The sequence below is a fragment of the Haliotis cracherodii genome, unplaced genomic scaffold (assembly GCF_022045235.1).
Source record: "Haliotis cracherodii isolate W230 unplaced genomic scaffold, xgHalCrac1.p SCAF_8, whole genome shotgun sequence".
Lineage (NCBI taxonomy): Eukaryota > Metazoa > Mollusca > Gastropoda > Lepetellida > Haliotidae > Haliotis > Haliotis cracherodii.
Window position 1 is genome coordinate 41567483 of NW_027266341.1, and position 19066 is coordinate 41586548.

At 39.8% G+C, this 19066-nt stretch overlaps 1 protein-coding gene across 1 annotated transcript in view; it reads left to right on the forward strand.

Moving 5' to 3' along the window:
- Window positions 1-19066, forward strand: part of LOC139449468 (von Willebrand factor A domain-containing protein 3B-like) — a 521695-nt gene that overhangs the window by 431837 nt on the left and 70792 nt on the right. Inside the window, exon 27 of the mRNA XM_071230886.1 lies at window positions 17380-17915. Coding sequence (XP_071086987.1) covers window positions 17380-17915 — 536 coding nt within the window. The remainder of the gene's footprint in view (window positions 1-17379; window positions 17916-19066) is intronic.

Sequence of the window (19066 nt, forward strand, 5' to 3'; positions counted from 1 at the left end):
CACAGTAAATTTTGAATTAGCAAGGTAAGGTCAGAATGTTCTAATAGCCTCAAGTAATGCTAAACCTTCTTTTTCCGTAATACTCCATTTCTTTTCATTTCCCTGTAGAGCTCTGCCACCATATGCTACAGGATGATTGTCATCTTTTTTATCTCTCTGAGAAAGGACAAAACCAATAGATGAATCTGAAGCATCTGTTGACACAAAAAATTCCTTTTCAAAATTTGGATAAGCAAGTACAGGAGTTGTGCACAGGGCCTCCTTCAGTGCATTTAAAGCCTTGTCACACTCTGGAGTCAAGTGAATTTTGGCCTTAGATGAACTTATACCATCTGGATTTGCACTCCTTTGTAGGAGTTAAGAGGCAGGGATAATTTGGCATAATCTTTGACATACCTGCGATAGAAAATTGCATAGGCCGAGAAAATCTTTTTATGATCAAGGTACTGGAAAGCTTTTTTTAATAATTTTTTTTAATTGTTTTTAGAAAGACGCACCTGTTACATAAATGGGCTTCCGCCCAGGGTAACAGAAAGCCCATGACATAAAGCACAACTTATCAGTACATCTTACTTTGTTGTTTTTTTACAGAAAATAACATACTTCTCACTCACACATTCACTCTAGTTTATATATCATATTGCAGTTTAGGAAAGTACATGGTCTCAAACATTGAAATCTTAAGTACAAAACTAAAATTTAATTGAAAGCTGCTCCTCATTTTCGAAAAGTTGATGATACAGCATCCAAGCACCACAGAATTTCTGTTGACTACCTGTCTTGAAAGCAATATCTTTATCAGTGTTGTATCGTGAAAAAGCTTCCTTTTTATAAACATGAAAATAAAGGTTTTGTATTTTGGAATTTGCATCTATAAATATAGAATTTTGCAATTAGTAAAAGTAAATCAAACACTTTATCTGTTTTTATGTTCTCTTTAACTCCAAAAAGTATCAATTCTGCACAAAATGTCATATTATAAACATGAAAGCACTGGTCTATCCACACTGACACTTTATCCCAAAATTGTTTTATTACATCACATTCCCAAAACAAGTAAGTAATTGTTTCCTTTTCATTGTGACAGAAGGAGCACAAATCATTCTGAAAAGTATTAGTGGTGAGAATTCTGTGGGTAATTTTGTATTGAAACCATCTCAGTTTGACATCCTGTGTTGTACTGAAAATTTTATTACAAATATTGTTCCAGTTTAAGTTTTCAAATTGTAATTCCCACTTTTCCTGCCCTTTAGTTTTTACTTCTGTAGAAACCAATGAAAAATAAATATGCTTTGAACCTGACTTGGAACTACAAATAGTTTTTACCACACAGCGCTGATCCTCCACAGAATCTGTTGGAACTCTAACTAAATTTAGAGCTCCAAGGTATTGTTTAATGCTGCTAACACCATAAAATTCCAAATAGGATGAACAAATACCATACATATCATTAAATTCCTCATATGACAGAAACTCCTTTTGGCCTTGACCAAGTCCATAATTTGGGAGACGCCCTTCTCAAACCAGTATTTCAAGAAAAATGATTTCCTATCAATTTTAATATTAGGGTTATAAAAAATTGGTTCAGTTAAAAAACTACTGAAAGATTCTGGCTTGATTTTCTTATCAAGCACTATAAATGACTGAAAACAACTTTTCCAAAACTCATTACTTATCAAAGATATTTTTCTCTCAACGAATGTCACACCAAACTCACCAAGTTTACACAAATAAGGATATGTAGATTTAAATAGGTGCTTCCATTTTTGATCACCTGAGGACACAAGTCTCCTTATCCATGTGGCCTTAAGAGATGTTACCAGAGACCATATAATAGAGACCATATAATAGAGGGACAGCCCTCTAGCCTATGTGCGAAAACCATCAGTGCTACGGCTTGTACTGCGAAGCCTGTCCGGAAGCGAGCAGAAACGCGTTCACTGCAGTCATCGTTGTTGCCTTTTTTTCCCATGCAAAAGATATATTTCACAATACATATTTACACACATGTATTTCTTAACATTGTTAACATTACAACTGAGATTTGTTGGTGCCCTAAAGCATGTCATTGTCACTGTATTTGATGACTGTGATCACGCTTTGTCTTTGTCCGAGAGAACAAAATGGCGCACATGTAAAATCGGCAAAAGTGCAGATTTTGATTTTCAATAACGGCCTCTAATTCGCAATGAAAGTCCTTGGTTACCTAGGTGTATAAAAAGGAGATATGTTAAAAATTGGCTTAGTGCCATTAACAAATTTAGGGACAACTCTTAATTTTCGCATGCTCTCAGACGAATGTGTCTCTATTATCAGTCCTGAATTTAATAGTTTTACATTCATCACGATTTCCCCTTTGGCTTGGTACCAACGTTCTTTAGGTACGATCGGTAGTTTTTTTTGTATGATTTTTGGCGCAAGGCCATATTTTACGTCACATATTTTAAGTTCAATTACCATATAGCAGACGACATAACATGCATTTTGTCTGTGATTATCATCCGCATATATCCTTTGAAACATTCTACAAAGTGACTTATATTGTATGATATTAGAATTGTTTTTGTAAAACGCATATTTTTTTTACCATTGCTTTCGCCATTTCTTCGTAAGTTTAACTTTGTTTCAGTTAGGCTTCTATCACATATCGATACTACAATACTACATATTTGTTATCTTCTGTAGATTTTGTCTGTATAAATCATGACTACATTTAATCAATTATTTATTTTATGCCGTGTAAATATTGATTATGAGCAAGTGATATTGGCCTAAACCCAATCATAATAATGTAAATATGATGAAGGTACTACTTTGCGTATTTACACAACAATGAAAACATCATACAAAAACAAAAATCTGTTACATGAAATATTTGTGTAATAAAATTATCATTTGCTTTGTAAATGCCAAGAAAGAAGAAGGATTATATCGGCAGTCGTCGGGAGAGAAGTTCCAGACAACAAGGTCGAAGGTGTCATTCAGTAAAATATATAGATGGTCTATTGTCCTTTTCTGTGAAAAATACATTTATATATGTCAGAGTTTATGATGTTTTGTTTTGTTTTAATAGTAATAGTTGCATGCTTCGTTCCAGGTTAGAGTTTAAAGTTTGTTTTTCATTGATCAGATATAGAAAACTATGATGAAAGAATTTTGAAAACAACAAACGTTACTACAATTTACGATATACTAGTACATATCTGGTACCATGCTTGTTGAAGCTATATTGTTATACCTGAAATATCTAATTATTTGTATGCTGAAATATCAATCTAATCAGGTAATATCGAATAACGATTGTAAAATTACAATCGTCCTCTTTGCTTTGGAATTTAACAGTAGCCTCCCTTTGAAAAAAAACTTACCTCGCTCCGGCAAACCCCATTATCACTGCTAGCCCCAAACTGGCATTAACCAATAACATTTGATTCTTTTGAAGCCCATTGTCGGACACATCGAAAATTCATTTAACAACGCTCGTAGTTTAATGTGTATTTCTAATTCATTGGAGCTATTAGCATTATAAAATAGTAGCGAATTTACATGAAATAAAAAACATTAATATGGCGTTATTTTCTTTCTGGCGAATAGTAAAGCATTTACACCAGTCGGTGATCATGCATGTTTGCAAGTAAATCTAGTCTGGACTTATTATAAGATATGAAGTTAATCTGGAGATATATTTTGTGAACATTGGGAATATGGTGATATGTTACAAGTGTCTTCCCTGCTTCTGGATGAGTTATATTTACACTTCCTGAGTTCCTGTGCAATTTACCGGATCGTAGTTTTCTGTGGCGTTCGTAGTAGATTTGGTATATTTGTTTATTTATAATAGTTAACAATTGCAGCATAAAATGAGATATATTAACTGATTTTTAAAACAAATAGAATACATTATAAAATACTTTTGATATCGGAGCGGCTTTTTCTTCACACGCCCTCGAAAACTTACGCTTGTGGACAGACGTCATATTTTCATTTCCTATCTTTTTCTTTGAGTGAAACTTTTTGGGAGGTATTACCAACAGCTTGGTAGCAGTAACATCACTGTCATTCTATTTAGACCAAGAGTCATCCGAAACCAACCCCTGGTCGAAGAGAGGGAATTCTTCAAGTGGCATATCTAGGTCCAAGACGAAATCGTCCAAGTTAATGAAGTCGTCCATGGCTGTGGCGAATGTATATTGAAATAAATGTGCCGGAAGACACACATGTTCAGCAAATAATTTGCAGCCAACTGACATGTGCTAATGAGAGATATCATAAAAAAATCTTTGTAATCCGCTAAGAGACGTCCTTTTATTGGATTGTCGCTGGTCGTAGTCGGAGAAATCTCGGCTAAGGGAATTAACTCTTACCCCGGATATTATATAATATTGTTTACATGGTTACCAGAATGGTCAGTCGTGAATGTCTGCGCATCTGCAGCGATACAGAGACGTTAACAGCAGGGTGTCGGGATGTATCAGTTACATGCCAGACCGTAGCGCTGATGGTTTATGATAAACTGTTGGGGAGGGCCGTCCCTCTATTATATGGGCACGTATGAAAAAATATTCACCATACCTAAGCCCCCGTGCTTAACAGGTTGCCAAACTGTAATCCTCTTTACTTTGTCTCGTTTATCACTCCAAAGAAATTTAAAAAGCATAGCATTTAAAGTAACAAGAAAATCATTTGGGGGATCAGGCAGTGATAACAATAGATAATTGAGTTTTGAAATCAACAAGGATTTAATGATTGCGACCCTACCAATTGAAACTATTTGTTTCATCCACCTATTCATAATCTGTTTTAACTCAAATAATTTGTCTTTAAAGTTCAACTGAACCAATTTTTTTCAGATTTGTGCAAAATTTGACTCCTAGAATTCTGAACTCTTCTGGATTCCAACTAATAGGCAAATCATCTTTGAACTTTTCCTTACAACCTCTATTGGAGCCAAGCCAGCTAACTTGAGTTTTATTATAGTTAATCTTAAAACCAGATATTTTGGTAAAACAATCAAGAGAGTTAATACATGATACAAAGGAGGACTGACTACCATCAAGTAATAATTCCATATCGTCAGCATACTAACTAAGAAGATACTCACTACCGTCCACCAGGATACCGTTGACATCTCTGTTAGAGCGGATCATATTGGCTAGTATTTCTGCACAGAGAATAAATATATACGGTTATCATGGGTCACCCTGTCGGCAACCATGTCTGATATTAAACCAAGATGACAACTGACCATTGATGGACATACAGCTTTTTATATCATTGTAAAATACCGATATATATTTTCTTAAATTTTCACCAAATCCCAAAAAGGATAAAGATTTGTCTATAAATGACCAAGCAATGGAATCAAATTCCTTCTCAAAGTCTATAAGAAGAAGCATACCAGGAATGTTTGATTTTTCTGTACATGAGATGGCATCATAGATTAAGTGAATATTGTCACCAATGTAGCAACCTGTCATAAAGCCAGTCTGATCTTAATTAATGATAAATGGCAATCTTGATTTGATTCTATTTGCTATGTGTAGCCGGGGTAGTGGTGGTTATCCGGCTCGGGCCGTTGGGAAACACAGACACAGGCAGATGATGATAATGGATTTATTATAAGGGGGTGGCTGCTGTTGAACTATCTGAAGAAAAGAAAAATGTCCTTCCTCCTCAACAGCAGCACATGAAGTCATATATTTGCAAGTTTACAGGTATTATTTATCTTAAATATATAAGTACAAAAGCCATTGATAAACTATAATAAAACTAACTTTAATGTTAAATTACTTTTATAAGTTCACTTATAGGATACTTGAAAAGCACATGGGCCAAAATGGACCATGTGGTTAATTATTTTACAAGCAAGTTTTATAATATCAATATTCCATTTAATAATTTAATATTACTTTAAATGATATTATATATATTATTCAATTTAATTCAGCACCCTAATATAGATATTAATTTCTGACAGAAGCAGATGAAAACAGATTGAAATGTGGCCATTCCATACCTGAAGAAAAGAAAAATGTCCTTCCTGAGGAGGAAGTCAGGTATGGAAGGAAGCTACCTGTAGAGGACCAGGGTGGCCAATTAGAAGACAGATTGCATTAAGCATCAAAGGAAGTGCTTAATGCAAGATATAAATAGACTGAGGGAAACCCTACAGGTGTGAAAAATGTCTAAAGATAGACAGAAGGTTGAAGGTGAAGATCTGGTGAGAGATTCCCAGAGACCGTAGACAAGACAAACATTGAACATATAGATGATTATGATGATGATGTATGAATAATGATATAACTATAGGAAGAATCTATGATGCACTAGGTCTCTTGGTCGAAATCCTAAGGATTCTCCGCCAACTATCATGTTCTGACAAAAAGGGGTAGCTTAGCCAGGTAGAACAAGAGACAACTAGTACAATATACACAGATTTATTTTCATGAACATCATATATATAAGTAGCTAAGAAATATATACAACAATGGTGAGCATACATAGACTTCCCAGGGACCGAGCATGTTCCTAGGAAGGCGAGAGCAAGTCTGAAGACACTTTACTTACTTATATTGGAGATTTAACGTGCGCTTTCCGACTGCAAGCGTATGTCGCACACAGGCCCGGCCAGGCCATTTAATGTGTTTCCGAAAAGGGGAAAGGTGGTTTGTTCAACCCAGGAGGGGGGCTTTAGTGGTTGCTTATATAGTAATTTTGAAATTTTGAGATTTGGAATGAATGCCAAGAATGGGTGGAGGACGAACTAAGGGAGCTGTCTGTGTTGGGTGGTTGTTAGATTAGGTAGTTTTGGTTTTAATATTTTATTTGGGGTTTAAATGCAACTAATTAGTCCTGTTTTAATTAGGTATATGCCTAAGGCTTTGAATTTTTCGAATTTATTTGATTGATTTAGGACTGATTCTAGTGTAAGTGCGGTTTTAAGATTTAGGGTGGTCTGTAGTGTTGTTCGGTTGGTTTGGTAGCGTGTGCAGTGAATAAGTACTAGTTTTGGTGTATCTTGTTGTTTGCAACGTGGGCAGTGTAGATTAGCTATTTTACGGTGATTATTATCCGCCGCCAAACAAAGTTGGCGGGGGATATAGAAACGGGCTCCGTCCGTCACGTTTTGTTTCAGGTGCATAACTCAGAAACCGTTCAATATTATTTCATGAAACTTTGCAGGTCTGTCAAGTACATGCTGAACTAGTGCCTTTTGCTATTTAGAAAGTTTTGACATTTTTATTTTTTACGTTTCCATGGAAACAAGATGGACTTAGGCTCTGTGAGGGTAGGGTTCGTTTCTGGAGCATAACTCATAAACCGTTCAATATTTTTTCATCAAACTTTGCAGGTCTGTCAGGTACATGATGAACTGGTGCCTTTTGCTATTTAGGAATTTTAGAAATTGTTATTTTTTACGTTTCCATGGCAACAAGATTAGGTTCTGTGAGGGTAGGGTTCGTTTTCGGAGCATAACTCTGAAACCGTTCAATATTTTTTCATCAAACTTTGCAGGTTTGTCAGGTACATGCTGAACCGGTGCCTTTTGCTGTTTAGAAATTTTAGAAATTTTTATTTCTTTACGTTTCCTTTGTATCCTTTGACGCTAACTAGCTAGCAGGTGACATCTATTGTTTTAGATGATTAACACTAGGTAATTAGGGTGCTGTCTAGACTTATTGAATACAGAGGTAATTAAGTGGTAGAGACAATGTTATTTTAGGGTTATGTTTACTTAGTTGGATTATGGGGATTAAGGTTTGTTTACATTGATACTTAGACACCCAAATTATGTCATAGCTTACATGGCATTTAGATTAACAATATTTCAATAGGGATAATTATTGAATGTTTTTGGTTTACGTGACAAAGTATTTATGTTTTAATATTTAGGTGATTTAGAACATTGCAAAATTATATTTTGATATTTTGTGCATTAAAGTATATTTTATGAATAACTACCATTAAAGGTTTTCTAACAGTTGTTTTTAGTATATAGCATCATTACAAAACTTATGTACATATCTAATGCCCATGATAGTTCCCCAGACTATTAACTCTACTGATTGAAGAACCTCTCCAGTTACCTCTCGTCGAGATCTGTTACGACAACCCAAGTCCAGCAAATTCTGACATGGGACGATAGGAGGCTACAGATCGGCTCTTCACTCTGTACTTCAACATGACAGACTCTAAATTGGAAACCATCCCATTCTAAACAGACTAATGAGATCCTTTCCACTAGAAGATATTTGCACACCTCATATCTTCTCAAAGTGGAATCTTTCTGTTGTGCTATGGGCACTTTTAACGAAACCTTACGAGTCCATGGCAGCAAGTGTTTCAGAACTCCATGACTTTAACTATTCTAGTAACACCCATGATCAACATTGGACCTCAATAACTCTAAGATCGCTCCCAGATTTTGTAGCCAAAATTCACCATGCGGATGTTGGGCAATAGACACTATAACATTCCTGCCTTGGGACCAAAAGTGGATCACCCAGACAGACTTTTATGCGTATGTCCCATCAGAGCCCTCAAGTTCTTTCTCTCGGTCACAGACCCACATAGACGCCATGGAAGGAGACCTAGGTCTATATCCTGCAAGACTCATTACAACAAGGACATCACCAAGGCTACAATAATGGGCTGGCTTAAGGCTGCCGTTGCAGCAAGTTATACACAGGCACAGAATTCCACACCACATCTTGGAGCCCTAGCCATGAGTCTTGTTTCATGGATACCAATGACTGGAAGTGACGTCAGAACCGGAAGAGACTGAACCTGAAGTGGCGTCATCACCAGAAGTGACGTCATCACCGGAAATGAGTTCATAACCAGAAGTGACGTCAGCACTGGAAATAGCAGTACAAGGTCCGTCTAATCAAGAAATGACTTCTTTTGGAAGTAATAAGAGACAGCATTATCCAATGAAAGGGAAGTGACAAACCGGAAGTGACGTCACAAACCGGCTGTGGCATCAGCACCGCTAATAGTGCTAATCCGAATTTAACAAGAAATGACATCATTGGGTAGAAATAGACCAGAAAAGACATCATTTTACTAACAAGAGTCAGGATTAGAATCAGTGAATAATGGTTTCGAGAAGAGGTTTGCTGTCAGTTACACAGAGTCCCCCTGGTATATTCTGGCAAAGATGTAATAGAGGTAGAGGTTTCGCAAGAATTATCGAACAGAAGTTATCATTGTTAATAATTCTAAGAATACTACCTCTATTACATCAGGAGTTCCTCCCACCCACCTCCCCTATTCATCTACCTCTAGTAGTTAGATGTGGGAAAGAAGTGAGATTCCTGCCATTGCGCACGTCATGTCTGTTGAAAATCTGAAAATATTAGTTAGTGTGACTGAAAGCCAAAATACAAGATTTATGGCAAAGATGTTATAGAAGTAGTGTTCTTAGAATTACTAACAATGATAACTATTGTTCGATATATATTTTATCTTCTCTTAAGGCATCGCAATAATCTGTCAGCTGTGTGTAGAGTGGTGTTCAGGGGACTGTCAGCTGTGTGTCGAGTGGTGTTCAGGGGGCCTGTCAGCTGCGTGTCAAGTGGTGTTCAGGGGGACTGTCAGCTGTGTGTGTCGAGTGGTGTTCAGGGGGTCTGTCAGCTGTGTGTGTCGATTGGTGTTCAGGGGGTCTGTCAGCTGTAAGTTGAGTGATGGTCAGGGGGTCTGTCAGCTGTGTGTCGAGTGGTGTTCAGGGGGCCTGTCAGCTGTGTGTGTCGAGTGGTGTTCAGGGGGTCTGTCAGCTGTGTGTGTCGATTGGTGTTCAGGGGGTCTGTCAGCTGTAAGTTGAGTGATGGTCAGGGGGTCTGTCAGCTGTGTGTCGAGTGGTGTTCAGGGGGACTGTCAGCTGTGTGTCGAGTGGTGTTCAGGGGGACTGTCAGCTGTGTGTGTTGAGTGGTGTTCAGGGGGACTGTCAGCTGTGTGTGTCGAGTGGTGTTCAGGGGGACTGTCAGCTGTGTGTGTCGAGTGGTGTTCAGGGGGTCTGTCAGCTGCATGTGTCGAGTGGTGTTCAGGGGGACTGTCAGCTGTGTGTGTCGAGTGGTGTTCAGGGGGTCTGTCAGCTGTGTGTGTCGAGTGGTGTTCAGGGGGTCTGTCAGCTGTGTGATGAGTGGTGTTCAGGGGGACTGTCAGCTGTGTGTGTAGAGTGGTGTTCAGGGGGACTGTCAGCTGTGTGTGTCGAGTGGTGTTCAGGGGGCCTGTCAGCTGCGTGTGATGAGTGGTGTTCAGGGGGCCTGTCAGCTGTGTGTGATGAGTGTTGTTCAGGGGAACTGTCAGCTGTGTGTGTAGAGTGGTGTTCAGGGGGTCTGTCAGCTGCGTGTGTAGAGTGGTGTTCAGGGGGTCTGTCAGCTGCGTGTCAAGTGGTATTCAGGGGGACTGTTAGCTGTGTGTCGAGTGGTGTTCAGAGGGACTGTCAGCTGTGTGTGTCAAGTGGTGTTCAGGGGGTCTGTCAGCTGCGTGTGTAGAGTGGTGTTCAGGGGGACTGTCAGCTGTGTGTTGAGTGATGGTCAGGGGGTCTGTCAGCTGTGTGTCGAGTGGTGTTCAGGGGGCCTATCAGCTGTGTGTGTCGAGTGGTGTTCAGGGGGTCTGTCAGCTGTGTGTGTTGATTGGTGTTCAGGGGGCCTGTCAGCTGTAAGTTGAGTGGTGTTCAGGGGGTCTTTCAGCTGTGTGTTGAGTGGTGGTCAGGGGTTCTTTCAGCTGTGAATATCCTGTGTTTAGGGGGACTGTCAGCTGTGTGTATTGAGTGTTGTTCAGGTGTCTATATCGAGTGGTGGTCAGGGGGACTGTCAGCTGTGTGTTTTGGATTGTTCTATGCAAGCATATTTTAAATGGTGTTGGTCGCTGTGTCTGTTCTGCTCCTGGATTATTGTTTTGATTTGATGTTTGTGTTAACAAGTGTGGCTCGGTATCCATTGTACCTTGTAGGCGTGATTCAGGTAATTCTTACAAAACTTCTACCTCTATTACATCTTTGTCATAAATCATGTATTTTGGCTTCCTTCACACAAACTAAAATTTTCAGATTTTCAACAGACGTCCTCTTCACAGTCAATCACCAATCAAGCTATGACGTATGCAGTGGCAGAAACCTCACTTCTTCCCTGTGTGTGCTAGTGTCAACACCTATTGATATAGTTGTAACCTTGATGGGTTTTTTCCCCATGGAAAGACATTACCTTGAGCACGTAACAACGGAAATACCATGTCAACAAATCCATACTGAAATACACAAATTAATCATGTAATTACACTGTCTGGCTATAAAAAGTGTTCTTTGTATATCTGGACTTATGTTTGTAACTTATTTCATTAATTTTATTCAAAATTCCTTTTAATATTGTTTTAATTAATTTCGGCAAAATCGTGTGTTAAGCGATCAGAAGATCGCACAATTCACCGTTATTGACAGCAACCACGGTCAGATTACCGCTATTGACGCCTTGAAACAAACTCACAACTTAGTCACATTAATCTAAGATTATTCTAATAGTTTTCTGTAAAACAGACACAGTAAGTAGATATTAATAAGGCTGCTTACTGGAGTGACAATCGCACGCAAGCTGGTGTTAGGTGTTTGGCTAAGAGACGTGAAGTGGCTAAGAAGAAAGTAGAGGTCATCACTGCTACTGACACAGTTCAGGCCCCTGTCGCTTCCCCAGCGCCTCCTACCACTAATCCCAGCCCAACGCCAGCAGAACATCCATCTCCTGCGCTCTCTATGAGCATGCTACAAGATTTCCTAAAGCAGCAACAAGACATGATGAGAATGATGTTTGAGACAATGTTCTCAGAAATTAAAGAAGAAATGGAGATGAGGAGACAAGCAGCTCTGGCTAAGAAGAGTCCCCAGGTCAAGAGAACACATGGGGGACAGCCATCTGCTTCTGCAATGCACACAGCCGTAGGGCCTACCCCAGCCGACCATACCAACCAGCCAGCCAACCAGCTGTCCAACCAACCGATCAGCTGTACGGTCAGCCGATCTGACCACCCATCAGACCAGCGGGGTATAAGCTTGCAGGCTTTTCCCTACCATGATACACGGGCAGCTTGATCTTCGCTTGGATCCCAGCAGGGTACCGCAAGGCCATACTTTCCAGCTAAGACACTGTACAGTAGCCGCACGGACCAGATGTCTGCAAATCTACTAACCCAGCCGTCCACACAGCTGACCGTGGTTACAGCACGGACTCCACGGCTAATCCATCAACAGATTGTACCCAAGCCAGCCGCACGGACCGCACAGGACTGTCCAACCGACCGATATGGCGACCGAGATGAGGATTACTTAGCGGGACTCATTACTCACGAACAGCCATTACAAGCCGCACAGACTGAATCATGGACACCGGTGGATGACAAACTGCACTGGGAATACGTGGCGGACTACCACGAATATCCAACCCCTACGGGAGCTACCCACGGTCACTCGGAAGTGGAAGCGGAGTATTATGAAGACATTAATCAGGCTGACGACTCAACCTAGTGGGATTATATGGAGGGATTTATGTTTGTAGAACTTATCGAGGAATCATATCACCTCATGCCTGTACTCCAACCTCCTGAAAAAATTCATCACCTGAGATGCCGGAAGAGGGGGGGATGTCATGCTCCTACATCCTCTCAACACATCCACCAGACATTACTTTCGCCAAGTTATGTAAGCATGGTAGTAGACCAGATGTCTGAAAATCTACTCAAGCTTAGACATGAAGAATGACTACCCTTACCGCTGCCATTGAAACGGAAGTTATATAAGTCGCATGATTCTCCACTTGCGGATTATCAAAGTTTGGATGAAGATTTATTTAAGCTAGTACGCAACCTTAGTATTAATGTCACGTTACCTGCTTCACGGATTAAGGATCTGTCATCAGTTTCCAGATACTCAATGGACATTGGTGCATGTATCAACTGGTTTGTCGCCGAAATCAGACACATCATTCCACCATTACAGACATGTTATGAAGGCATAACTGGAGACACGCCTATGACTATCAGGACTGATCAAGTCCGACTCATCCACAGCCTACTAGACACGAATGCAGGAAGACTTACTCTCCACCCAAGTCTGGATGTCTTCACAACTATTATGGCTACAGCGTCAACAACTTCTAGCTCAGATTCATTCTAAAGCTGTTTATAACCAAACAAAGAGGTTGATAATGTCACAACCAATATCTGCTCCCATGACATTCAGCGGGAAATTGGGACATGTAATAGACGAAGTCAGACAAGATACAACGGAACGATGCCAAGCCTAGCTGCCAAGGCTCATGGATCTTCCCACCCTCAGAAGCGTTCTTGGGACCAGAAAGACTTGTCATATAAACAACCTCATAAGAAGAAGTTTGTCCCCTCCAGGTAGGATTTATTCCAACCGAGTCTGAGTACGATTCTCAGGAATCTTTTTGGCAGCCAGACTACAGGAAACGAGGATCCTATCGCCGTGGAAGATCTGGAGGCAGAGGCAAATGCAGATTCTCACTTCCCTGCCAGCCACTCCGACGTTATAGACCTGGTTATGTCTATGGACTGCGTTTTACGCTTACCATAATGCCGACTCCGGAACCAGTGGCAGGGGCCTTCTGTCATTCGCTAAAAATTAAATGCAAGTTACGTCCGACTGCTGGATTCTAGACGTCGTGGCTCACGGATACAAACTGCACTTCAAGAAACAAGACTCAAGCCGTCGGACGCAGATTTCATCTAGGGTGAGCCAATCTAGCGGCAGCAGATCTTGTAGTCAGGAAGCTACTAAAGAAGCAAGCCATTCGGAGACTAGCGGAGAACAACAACACCAAGGGCTTTTATTCTCCTGTATTCCTAGTCCCTAAGAAGAATACGACCGACTTGAGGATGATAATCGACCTAAAGATCCTAAAAAAAAATTCCTGGTTACTCCGTCAAAATTCCAGAAGTTACGGTCAATGTTTAAGACAAGAGACTGGCTCATCAGCCTCGATCTACAAGATACCAATCTTCACGTCCCGATACACCCATCACGCAAATATCTGCGCTTTGTGATCAATGGTTGACGTTGCGAGTTCCAGGTTTTACCATTCGGGATATCAATAGGCCCTTGGCTATTCACCAGGTTTACAGCACCAGTCACCTGGTTTGCCCACATCGTGCTAGTCCGAATCCATGGATACTTGGACAATTTCCTGGCTGCAGACCAAGAGGAAGATCAGTTTCACCAGAACAGGATATTCTTGGTTCAACCTATGCCCTTCCGAGGCTTCCTAGTCAATCCCTCCAAGTCCTCTCCGAGACCTCTCCGGTTCAAGACATCATATACATTGGAGGAAGATTCCAACTAAACTAGGGATATCTATGCCCACCAGAGGATCGCTTTGTCAAGACTATCACGATGATTCAATTACTATCAAGTCAACCCAGCAAGTCATTGAGGTGGTGGATGTCTCTTCTAGGCAACTTAACATCTCTACAGGATATGACCTTCACAGGAAGGTTGATGCTACGTGCTCATGGATCAATTCACTACGATCCCACACCCTAGAATTCAAGACTCAGTTACCTACCAACTTAGTACGAGACCTGCATAGGTGGACCCACAGAGAGCATGTGATGAACACATCCCTCTGACTTATCCGACGCCCGAACACCATCTATTCACAGACGTGTCAGATTCGGGATGGGGAGCCCACATGGACAATCTCACTGTACAGGGATCTTGGAACAGGAGAGAAGTTCCTTCATATCAACTGCAAGGAAATGAAGGCCATCTATTATGCCATCCTGGCATGGAAGATATGTCTATCTCAATCGATAATCCTCATAGCCACGGACAACACCACAGTAGTGGCTTACATCCAGAAACAAGGAGGAACCAGATCCAGCTCCCTGATGACGGAGACTACACGGTTGTTTGCCTTGGCAGATTCCATCAATTGCCGGATGGAAGCAAGACATATACCCGGGAAACTGAACATCCTTGCAGATAGCCTTTCTTGCCAGGAAAGAATAGTGTCAACAGAATGGACCTTGCATCCCCCGATCTTTGCTTGGATATAACCAAGTTATGAGACACACCTCACCTAGATCTATTTGCCACCTGTCAGAACAATCAACTTCCGGTCTATGTCAGTCCAGTTCCCGACCCAAGAGCTCACCAGATCGATGCACTATCCATGGACTGGACAGGTATATATGCATACGTATTCCCACCATGGTCTCTCCTGACTAGGTCATCCACAAGGTGGAGGAGACGGATTGCATGATAATCCTGATAGCACCAATCTGGTCCAGCAGGGCATGGTTCCCCAGACATCTAAGACTACTAATGGAAGAACCTATCCAGTTACCTCTCTGTCAAGATCTACGACAACCCAAGTCCAGAATTTTCCATGACAATCTGCCCAGCCTACATCTTACAGCCTGGAAGTTATCAGGCAGAAGATGCAGACATCGGGATACTCTGAGCTTGTCTTGGAAGCTCTGGCAAGATCATGGAGACCTTCATCCTCCCTTTTATATGACACCAGATGGGACAAGTTTGTCCAGTGGAGAAGACGACAAGGGATTGTAACTAATGCTATATCCATCCCCATGGTAGCGGATTTTCTACTACATCTACGTCAGGACAATAAATTCCGACATGGGTCGATAGAAGGTTACAGATCGGCTCTTCACTCTGTTCTACAACATGACAGACTCTCAATCGGAAACTATCCCATTCTAAACAGACTAATGAGATCCTTTCTACTAGAAGGTGTTTGCACACCTCGTATCTTTCCCAAGTGGCATCTATCTGTGGTACTATCGGCACTTTTAACAGAGCCTTACGAGCCCTTGGCTAAGGCTACTTTACTCCCAAAATCCAGGAATTATTCTAGTCTCACTCATGATCCACATTGGACCTCAATAACTCTGAGATCGCTCCTAGATTTCGTAGCCAAGAATCAGTCTACCACAATAGGACCGCTAGGTCATAGACACTATACTATTCCTGCATTTTGTCCAACAGTGGGTCACCCAGACAGACTTTTATGTCCCATCAGATCAGAGCCAACACCAGCAGCATCAGGATTACGAGTACACCCTTGTTTATCCCGTCTATTAGGTGTAGGATGGATTGGGAGCACCTTGAGTATCAACTGGCTCTAGTGACCAGAAGTGACGTCATCACCAGAAGTGATATCATAACCCTGAATTGACGTCAGCAGTATGAAGCCATCTAATCAGGAAATGATGTCTTTGGTAGAAATAGACCTTGAGATGTCCTTATCCAATAAAAGGAAGTGACAAACCGGAAGTGACGTCACAACCAGAAGTGACGTCTGCATCGGTATTAGTGTGACAAATCAAAATATAACAAGAAATGACGTCATTGGGTAGGAATAGACCAGAAATGAATTCATTATTACCAACAAGATCAGCAAAAATATAGGTAATTCTAGTGAAAGTATCACATATTTGATCGATTCTTGAGACTTTCTGATTTTCAAGTCCTCAGGGGGTATTTCAAGGGGAAATAATCTCGAGTTAGGATTAGAATAAGAGAATAATGGTTTCCTGAAGAGATTACTGTCAATTACACAGGGAGTTATTAGAGGCAGATCCCACCGGGTAGAGGTAGAAGTTTCGTAAGAATTTTCAAACAATAGTTATCATTGTGAATAATTCTAAGAATACAACGTCTATTACATCAGAAGTACTCCCACCCACCTCCCCAATTCATCTACCTCTAGTGGCTAGATATGGTAAGAAGTGGGGTTCCTGCCATTGCATATGTCATAGCTGATTGGTTATGATGCTATTGGGGAACAACCAGTTGTGTGTGATTGATAGGGAAGAGGACGTCTGTTGAAAATTTGAAAATTTTAGGTAGTGTGAGTGAAGCAAAAGTACAGGATTTATGGCAAAGATGTAATGGAGTTTGTATTCTTAGAATTATTAACAATTATAACTATTGTTCGAAGTTGACAGGGAAATAATGCAAAATAAGTAATGAGTCAGTGAGTGTGGTTTATACTGCTGTTAGCAATATTCCAGGAATATTATTCGGGGGACACACAAAATAGGCTTCACACATTATATTGTTCCCATGCGGGCAACATAAATAGAGAGGTGTGTATCAATTATATTTACACAAAATTATACGTTCTTCTTTCATATTTGTTATTGCTGAATATTATTAAACAAGAAATATTTGAATTTCATTTGATATGGTATTGTCATTTTTAACATCATAAACTGTATGTAGATTAGCTACAGTGTAGTTGCACTATATTCTCTACTTTAAACTCCACATCTAATACATTTTCACAAATTATATATTTCACTATATTTTCAAAATAATTATTTTGTAATGCGTGATTTCAGTTCAATATGAAGACGGAGGAAACAATGAAGCAGCTGTTGAAAATAAACAGAAACACAGACGACCTATGGAAAATAAACTGAAGGATCACATTAACGATAAGAGCGACACAGGGAGAAAGAAGCATCGCAATATGTCGAGGCATAAATTTGAGAGGCATCACTCTGAAAATGGTCATGCTCAACCATCAGGGTCAAGTTCCAATTCAGAGGGCGAAGTAGCTGAATCTTGCGATAGCTGCCAATCAAACTTGTCTCAGTGCAGCTCAAGCTCACCATTTGAAACAAATAGTATTAGTAGTAAGAGTCATACAGCATCAGAACCTGATACTGACATCATTACACATGAAAGCAAGATGGAGAAACAACATTCAGATAACAATGATGACTCATCATGCAGACCTGATTCCACTTTTGATGACCTAGTGTTAGGTTCCCATGACAGTTTGACTGCAAGGCTGAAGGAACATGAGGAAAGGCTGAAGAAACTGCAGAAACAATTGCAAAATCAGGACCAGAAACACAGAGAAGAACAGGAGGTTTTTATTTCCATTTATATTACTAGTTTAAGTACTTGATTGTTTGTTTTCTTTGTTGTTTAACACCACACTCAAGCAATATGATGGTTCAACTGCTTGAAGACCAGTTGAGCTCATTTTCAAAAAAAATATCAATTTTTGGTTCTCATTAATTGTATTTCTTTAAACCATTCATATACATACAAAGGATGAAAGTAGATATTTTGCAACATTAAACACAAGTATTATCATCTCAAGGGCATTTTCAATTCCAAGATTGTGTGAATTATTGTTCCTACATTTACAAAATGAATATTTGGTTTGTCATTGTGGACATTTCTGTATAATGACAATATTAGTCTTCGGTACATAGCTGAAATAATGCTGATGCGACGTTAAATTTTAACTCACTCACTTTACTTATAATTATAGATTAGTAAATAAAACATTCTGCAGTTTTGCCCCAATCAAAAGTTGCTGGAAGGTTGTCATCATTCCAAAACTGTAATTGACATAATCCAAACAGGAAGTACTATTAACTTTGCTTTAAAATGACCTACAATCACAGGAATTTATGTTTTAATGTTTCACAGTCCAGTACAAACTGTTGATAACCTAGACATTTAGTATCACAAGCAGATTTTAGTGTGAAATGACCTAGAAAGTTCTCATTAAACACTATAAAAAAGCCAACCGAAATCAACCTTTGGGGAAAATTATTTTGAGACTGTTCAGTGTTCCTCATTATGATCATAGCAGCACATAATTAAATGAATGACTAGAAACAAAGTGAATAATGTTTATTTGGCACCTTTATATGGTAGATACTGAAATAGGCTAAATATACTGAGACTCAAAAGTAATACAACACCCGTTTTCAACAAACGTATGTCCAGGTTGAGCTTTTATGTTTCAATCCATTATTTTTGAAGATGTAAAGTGTGATTATATGATCAGAAGTGACATCATAAACCACATATGACATCATGACAAGTAGTATAGGTAATGGGGATTCTGGACCACTTCCACTGGAGCCAGATTTATATACCTATACCTATGCTACTACAGAGGGAATGATGATGCAATTCAAAGATCGTCATGAGACTAAACTAAATTGTAATGAAAATATTCTCCATTATTTTTACTCATACGCATACCATTATTTTGAACAA